This window comes from Anopheles marshallii, chromosome 3 (assembly GCF_943734725.1).
Source record: "Anopheles marshallii chromosome 3, idAnoMarsDA_429_01, whole genome shotgun sequence".
Taxonomy (NCBI): domain Eukaryota; kingdom Metazoa; phylum Arthropoda; class Insecta; order Diptera; family Culicidae; genus Anopheles; species Anopheles marshallii.
In genome coordinates this window covers 41,689,419-41,697,888 of record NC_071327.1, presented here as the reverse complement: position 1 = coordinate 41,697,888, position 8,470 = coordinate 41,689,419, and the positions used below count along the sequence as shown (strand labels likewise).

At 45.5% G+C, this 8,470-nt stretch overlaps 1 protein-coding gene across 1 annotated transcript; it reads right to left on the bottom strand.

The window, feature by feature from the left end:
• Nucleotides 1-773: 773 nt before the first annotated feature.
• Nucleotides 774-7,597, bottom strand: LOC128712614 (uncharacterized). The gene is made up of 4 exons (XM_053807503.1): nucleotides 7,496-7,597; nucleotides 5,493-5,696; nucleotides 5,204-5,344; nucleotides 774-4,613 (listed from the first exon to the last, which is right to left on the bottom strand). The coding sequence occupies exons 1-4, from the start codon at nucleotides 7,595-7,597 to the stop codon at nucleotides 774-776; spliced, it is 4,287 nt and encodes a 1,428-aa protein (XP_053663478.1).
• Between the last annotated feature and the right edge of the window lie 873 nt (nucleotides 7,598-8,470).

Below are 8,470 nucleotides of genomic sequence, written 5' to 3'. Positions count from 1 at the left end.
TTTCAGCTTACTATCATCAAAGCTGTTCACGTCTTGTAATTTTGATATCTCCGGATCAAATGCATTAGAGGAACTAACATTGGAAGGAAATTTCCACCAAACATGCTTTGTTGGGAAATCGGCTAGTTTGGTACCACTATTTATACTACCAAATCGTTTCCCGGGCTTGCATCCGAGTGTCAACATGCTAAACGTTTCTGGTAATGTTTGCCTTTCCTAGTCGGTTGTCCGTGTTATCTGAGGTGCACGAGGATAAATGGGTATCTGAGAAGTAGCGTTCAGATACACCATCAGGGTATACGTTATGGATTTTGTTTCTTAATACCGCGACCATGGGCTTACAATGAAATGTACTGAAGTAGTAGTATATTTCTCTTTTGTTTCCGGCCAATTTATTGTATGTTCTTTTTTCCCGTTGTGTATGCGGTTCCTAATATATTATTAAATTGTTTGTAAGTTTTTTAAATCTATGGTCCGAGCAGCGTAGCGTATTGCAATACGAATATGAAACGAATATGAAATGCATGTTGTTTGTGGCTGTTTTACGTGTTTGAATATCTCAACTATTAGCTTTCTCGCATGCACCTTCTATGCTTTACAATCGAACGTCTTCGACAGGCGTGTAAACGGTTCGCGTAGCTTTTGCTACCTCATTTGCCCACATTCACAGGGTCTTCGTGATTTTGCAACAAATTACTTTGCGCCACATCTAAGGACAAGAAAGCATACTGTCATCAATGAATCAATGGTTGGCCTGAGAATATGTACGATGCTTACCCCTCATCTTCTGGAATTCCTCTGTCCATCAGTGGTTTCTGGTCTGCAGAGCAATCGTCCGCCGTGGGAGCCGCCGTCAGCGAGGACGAAGATGAACGCAGCAGTGGTCTGCAATCGTCTGCCAGTTCTATCGAGGAGACCATAATTTCTTCGTGTGCACCGACACTTGTGCTTGAATGGGCGGCAGTCCGTTCATGCTCGTGACATTCGCATTGGCAATCTTCCGGATTGACATAGTTGTACACCTGACCGTCTGTGCCCATTTCCTTACGATCGATCGTGTAGCGATCCGTGCTATCACTATTTGAGTTTCGTGTCTGCGTTAGCTGCTGCTGTTGTTTCTGTGGTATTGCTGTGATACGTTTCGGTGCTTTACGCATTTCTGGTATTGCTTCAACGTCGATCCATTTGTGACCGGGCGGAGTGGCCGTATTCACCGACGACGATGATGTAGACGCTTTACGCGGTGGCAGTGGTGGCGGCGTTGGTGAATCTTCCGACACAATTCCTCGGTTATTGATTACCATCGAGGACATCATCGCCGACGTCGTCGAGGTCGATCGATACTGTCTACCCGTAGTTCCGATGCCTGTTACACCAGTCCCTCCCGTACTTGCTCCCGCTGTCGTTGTGGTCATTGTGATAGCACCTAATGATGATCGATGCTCGAATACTCGCGACCCAACTCCAGAGCTGGCATTCTCGCTGGCCTTCTTGACTGGTAAGCTAATGCGCAGCTTAGCCACACCCGTCCCGTTTGCTGTAGAATCACGATGAGACGTTGTTTTTTCGCCACCGACGGTCACACGTGCAGCCATTCCACGTGCTCCAGCAGTGGCCGACCGATCATGACAATACTTGTCTAGGGAACCGGGATGGATCGGAGTGGTTGAGCGTGGGCGCTCTAGAGGATACGTTTTCAAATCGTTCTGCGTGCGTTCCTTGGCCGGTACTAGCTTAATGCCTACCGGTTTCTCTTCCGGCAGCGTAGTCGGAATGTATGGCAGTTCGTCGTCAAATGATTCCTGAAATACTAGACCAGCACTTTCGTGATCTTCGATCGCGAGCATATTGGGACGAAGCGCGTGCCGTCCGGCCCGTATTGATGCGGAATCGAACTCCGAATCCTTCTCACTTTCCGACGATGCCATACCATCGTCGACAGTAGCACTCGAGCCTGGTCGCTCGGTTGATGACAAATGATCATGATTATGGTACTTTTGACGATAGCTATGATTATGATGCTGGTGTTGATGATGTTGGTGTTGGTGGTGGTCGTGCTGGTGGTGCTTTGCATCACTACTAATACATTCGGCAGGGCTACTACTACGTGACACTACTGCTGCTGCTGCATCATCAGTTACTGCTTCTATGCTACTCTCTGCACCATAGCTGTCCCGTAACTGCTCGTGGTTTTGTTGTTGCTGCTGTTGCTGTTGTTGCCTTAACTGGTGCTTTTTATGGTGTTCATGAAGTTCCTTCATCAGCATCGCCCCTTTCGCCTGCATGACCTGTTGAGGTGAAGATGATGATGTTACACTATCGGCTGTCACAAGGTCGTTTGGATGCTCACTACAATTACCGGCCAACTGTTTCCTTGCCAGCGCGCCGCCACCACTTGCAACATTGCTGTCGACATCCACTTTGCTGCAGTCAGCACCATCCTCATGCTCAAATGACGCTTTCTGTAACGAGCCTTCCGAGCTTTGGCTTACGGTTGAGCTATTCCGGTTCATCTCCTTGGTATAATCTTTAAGCGTGGTGCTAAATATTTGTTCCTCACTGCCAGAACCCATGCGCATCTGGAACAGTGCCGCCTGCTTTTGGCGCATAGAAGTACTTATCTTCGACGTTGTAGGATGTTGAACGTGTTGTAACTTATGCACATCTACATCGACCAATGCTTTATTTTCCGTCGGAACAGGTACAGAAGATTTTGATGCTTTCGTTCGGGACGTCGGTGGTGGTGGCGGCGGCGGAGGAGGTGGCGTCGCAAATTCACTGTCATGCCTTTGTTCCTGTCGGCGATTTACAGGCTCAATTTCATTCCATGTTTTCGATGCCGGCCGTCCCTGATTACCAGTGGGTGCAGTGTTGGGCCTTTTAAAACTATCGTCGTGATCCTCGCTAACGTGCTTTTCAATCCGCTGCGACAGTTCTCCGATAACGTTCTCCCAATTTTGCGAGCTGTTCTCCTTATCTTCGATCGGCGATTTAAGTGGTATTATAACGCTACCGTCAGGATTGTCGATCCTATAGCATTTGAGCGGCGGCATCGGTTTAGGTCGATCGTGTATCGTAACCGTCATATTGGCAATGCGTTGCTGTTTGGGTGTTTTGGCGTGTTTTTGAGTGATGCTGCTATGACCTGTTGGTGTGCCGGATGCAGATACGGACAATTGTGCTCCAAATCCACCACCGCCAGCGGATGCCGTTGTGTCCACAAACGAGGAAGTGGTCACACCGGCCGCACTACGAAATGACCCCAACCGACGTTCCTCTGGTGGCGTGTGCAACGGAATGTGTATGCTTTGACCGTCGAGTGGAGCGTCGTAGTAGCGCAAACCTGTAGAACCGGGCGACCGTGCTGCACCGATGTTGCTTGCCGTATGTTGCTCATTGCTACCAGCACTGTAGAACGACTGGCCGATGCCGTCAGCTGCCGAACCCATCGGAGAGGGAGATTTTGACTTTGGGTCCCGTTTTGATTTGAACATTTTCAGCACAAGCTTCTGCTTTGATGGTGTGGAGTTCGTAGATGCGCTAGGATGATCTGTCTGCTGATCGTACCGACCGCCCAAAGTGCCCGATTCGTTCGACGCCGTAGAAGTACGCTTTTTCCGTGGTAGGTGCTGCTGTTGAAGGTTAGTAGGTTTGTCAGTGGGAACACCATCTTTAAATTTAAAAAGCGAACAAAACGAATTCTTTCGCGAAAAACTCACGTTTGCTGGTGACGGTGAACGGGTAATACTGGACGCACGTGTTCGATCGTGGGCTGACGGCACCGACAGTTCTTGGGCACCATCCTTCGGCTTTTCTACGACGCGTTCGTTGTCTGCGATGCCGTTATCGCTGTAGCAGTGGTCCGGTTTCAGCTTAATCCGGATGTACTCCGTACCGCTGGGCATGACACCGACAATCGAGTTTTTCAAATCGCGTGGCGGAATGTGACGTTTGTTGCCAACGCTGCGGCTAGTTTGATTGCTTTTAAGATTTTGTATGTCGAGATTATTCGCGGTACCCATACCACAATCGGACTTGCGCCGTGCATGACCACCTGCCGTACCATGCTGGGTTGCTTGGGCGTCTCCTCCACCGGGGGGCGGTTGTTGCGGGCCGTCTTCCGGCACTCCCCGACGAAAACCATCCTCTAGCGTGCAGCCGGCCATTGCTTTGGAGGACTGCACGTGTATACCTTCCGCCAGGACTGCTTCTGTTGGATCCTTCTTTCGGGACAGTATTACTTGTTCCAGCATTTTTTCTGTAGACGGTTCAAGGCTACTTCCAACAATACCGCCTTCGGCATACGCTTGCATGGGCTTCGCACCGCAAAATGATGTCTCTAGCAGCATCTTGTGGGGTGATGGTGAGCGGGAAATTCCGGACACTGCTGACGTAGCCGACAGTTTGCTGTTAGCCGATCCTTGACTGCCCACACTTGAAAGGCGACTGGTTCGTCCGGAAATGGAAAGGAATGCCACAACCTCAGAGCTGGCCGAATCTTTGCGATTATGTTGCTGTTGCTGTTGGAACTGGTATTGCTGCTGATTGGGCTGTTCTTCCAACTTCCAAATGATTGGCGAGTAGCGTTGCGTTGGGCAAGATCCATAGTTAATCTGGAATACAAAATTGTTTCGTTCAAAAACATCGTACAATTCAGCTCATAGCACTTTCATAGTAGGTTGTGCAATGATATGAGTATAAGCTCTGTTCCGCTAAATTCTCTCTATATGCAGACCTGCTTATCTAGTTACGAGAGAAAAAGCAAAGAATTTCATGCTTGATCAATACCGGCTTTAAGGCTCTATCCTCTTTCTGAAGGATACTACCGTTTTGTTGTAGTCCTTATCTTCATCATTACATTTAACTGATTCTCTGACGACAAGGATTCTGCTGAAAGTAACAAAGTATAATATTCTGTATTGGCATATTTATAGAACCCCATAAGGTCCTTATAATTTACTGCACCATTTACTGATATCCTACAGACACCAGCTGACCAATATTTAGCAACAAAATACACATAATAGACAATGAAATTCCAACTCGTAAACGGTAATGTAGCGTCTCATATGCAGAACAAAATCGATGCCACAGACCCAATATCCACACATGATTAAATTACCAGCGCAAGTAAGAAGAAGTGTGTTGCACGAAATGCATGCCGTCATGCATTTTCATTTGCCGACTTAATGCTGATACTTACTTGGGTATTGGGTTTCTCCTTCTCTCGATTTCCTTTTTCTGGTTCCATAAATTGTAGCTCCTCGGTCGAGTTCCGCAGGTCTAGCGTATCTTCCTCCCGAAACCCGAGTACTCCTGAGTCTTGCAATGTGCCCGTACCGACCTGTGTTAAGTGGCATCGGTACCAAAGCAAATGGAAAGATTCCAAATTGATTATTGGCTCATTTGTATTAGTTAGTGAAATAGGCAAAAGGTATCGATCGTGGTACATCACGTGTACTTGCATCTGACAAATGAGCCCTGTACCATACCTGCTCGAAGACATTTTCGGGGCTGCTGTCTCTGCTGTCGTGATGGGATGAGTGAGAAGAGGCTCGGCTAATGTCTATACGCGGAGTTGCCGGTATCAGCGCCGATGGGCAATCAAAGGTTTTGGTCGGTGAACCACGGGTTGAATCGATTGAGGATTTTTCCTGTGACCACCTTTGCAGGTTGTGATGATTTTGCTGCTCCATCTGTAAAGGTGAGGGAAGGGATATCAAATGTGAGAGGGGATACAATTTTGCCAGTTACACAATCTGTTTGGATATGGAAATGTGAAGTAAGTGCTATTTTTTTTAACTTACAGCAGTATCTGTAAAATAAATCTTCTGCTAACTTCATCAATGAATTTACTAAGTAGAGTAGTAGAAAATAGCAGCAAACAATTAAGTGAAAGATAATATACAGTTACTTTGGACCCTTTAAACTTTAATTTAATCGGATTTTGGTTTTGCTAGGATTAGCTGTACGGGCCTATGTTAATAGTTTACGTAAAGCCCTCGCGTAATATAATATTAACATGAGTAAGAGAATGTATTACGCGAACGTAACGTAGGAAAATAATTAGATTGAGCTACCCGATTCCATTGTAATGAACTCGTAAAGAGCAAATTAATATACTACCATAAGAGCGTAAATTAACATGCAGTCGAAGGGAATAGTAGGTAGTAGTGGGTTTTTTTTATCGGCACAACAACCTCTAAAGGTTTAGACCTATCATTTCTGACTTTCTTTTGCTTAATGTTATCACGTAGCTTGATAGTCAGACCTTCGTACGGGGGGATTGGTCCGAATGAGATTTTGGACTCGTCCTGTCGTAAGAAGATTGGCGCCGCAACCAAATGCACCGCCGTACCGCCTCGTCGTGAATGTTTAAGTAACAGAAAATAACTGCCACGCTTAAAACCTTTAATGCCCACTACATGTTAAAGTGAAAAATCATCACAATCGAGACTTCAACTAGCTTCACATAGTAGCTTATTTATCCTTATCGGTACGTTCCAGCAACGTAACTGTCATCTTTACTGAACGTAAGGAACATGTTTACCGTGTTCATGCTGGTAGTAAGCATAAAACCAGAAACTCGCATACGTAGTACCGTGAGAATGGTGGAATGAATGCGAGCAAACAATATGCAACGGACGTGAGTATCACCAGAGCCTATATATAATTAAATAGGAGAAAACGGGAGAATATATGCACAGAAGATTTATAAGGAAGAGAATTATGGAGAGAACCAAAAAATAGCAAGCGCAAATGGAAATGAAAAAAAAAACATTAGTACGGATAAGCAGACGAACAGCAGAAATAGCAATCTTTTGAGCATGAGAAACAATCACAAACATACAAGAAGGATAAAAGAAAAGGTACAAAAAGTTTGCTATAGAAAAGCACAAAAAGGCTAAGAACGCAACACAGCGAGAATGAGGCATCTTGCAGAATTGCGGTTTGTTTCTTGTGGACACTCTTCTTCTCGTCATTAATCGGTAAAAAGGATATAGACGAAAGGATACAGGCGAAAAAAGAAAAACCAAGTTCAAAAATAGGCCATCAAATGACAGTAGCGCAGCAAAAGCAACACACTGTGCTTGTCCCGGAAAGACATGATGGCTCATAATCGAAATCTGACCTCTTTTCAGTGTTTAAAAGATCTATTTTTGAAATACGATACACCCTGACGTGATTAAATAATCGTGACCATGTGGGCAAAACTTGGTAGTAGTTCCGATTAGAGCTGACAAATATGGGCGATTATTTCCTTTGCTATACGAGGACTTACAGTAGGAAGAGAGCCATCAATCCCGGTGCATTACAGCTAAACTTTGCAATTAAACCAATGGAAAGATACTGCTAGATTTTCTGCTGCTTGACATAGAACAATTGCCATTAGTGACGTAATACTGGCTGACTAGTGCTGTAGTAGTTCGATTGGATTGTGGTAAGTTGGGAAACATTCTACCTAAACACAATGCTTTACATTTTAGATGCGTACCTGTGCTTTCTCCTCCGCCGTAGTATCTTCCATTGAGGCAATTGGTGCAGGACCAAGGCGTTTTTGTTTACGAGACGATGGAGACGATGATGCTACATTCATTGCGTTCAACAAATGCACCTTAGGCGTTCTAGCTTAGCAGTAAGGAAGGATAGGAAAATGGAAACAGGAAGGCAAAAGCACCACTGATAGGTTCAGCGCCAGGCAGAAGGAAGAAAAATGGCCTAGGAACTATGAAGCGGCTCAGCGAGAACTAGTGAATTTCCTTGAATTTTTTGCGAGAAAATAGTTTCACGGTAACCACACTCTGTTTAGCGCATCACACACTTTCAACTCGTGATTTATCAGAGCTTTTGAGCAAAAATCACTGCCCAGATCCTGTCGCTGTAGCTCCGAAACTTTCATTAACGGTACTGCACATCGTTTTGCCCTATACATGTGGGGGGTGCGATGGTGACGATAAGGACGAACGGCTCCGATAATAGTGACGGTATGATGCAATGGGGTTCACCACCATATATTGATCCATTCATCAAATTCCGATAGCTTCCGGAGAGATAGCTGCCCGCAGCATGAGTGTAGTCTGCAAAAAGGGAACAGCGGAATAGAACGGGGAATGACACTGGGGAGACCACTGTGTAGCTGATTAGTTAACCACTTGGACTGCGGGCATGCTCTCGAAAACTCAAATATAATTTATTTCATATCCATGATTAGGAACCGTACAGTGACAAACTTACACGAGACCTACGTGCCCGCTGCATGTTTCGGTTACAGGAAGTTACACTTTTGCACATTTAACAAAAAAGCTCCAGTGTACACACAGATATACATACACACACATACTAGGCTTACCATGAAAGTATTCACGGAACGGGTGGGTATCCGTGTCTCACTTGTACTGTGTTGGAGAAGAGCGGATACTCTATGCAGTCATATTATGACACAACACGAAAGAGGCTTTTATAGGCACTT

What these genes read in the sequence shown, in the direction of transcription:
- LOC128712614 (XM_053807503.1), bottom strand. Translation starts at nt 7,597, where the DNA reads ATGAATGTAGCATCATCGTCTCCATCGTCTCGTAAACAAAAACGCCTT. An exon ending in CCGAAAATGTCTTCGAGCAG is followed by an intron (nt 5,345 to 5,492) that starts GTATGGTACAGG and finishes CACTTAACACAG; the next exon opens with GTCGGTACGGGCACATTGCA. An exon ending in AGGAGAAACCCAATACCCAA is followed by an intron (nt 4,614 to 5,203) that starts GTAAGTATCAGC and finishes TTTGTATTCCAG; the next exon opens with ATTAACTATGGATCTTGCCC.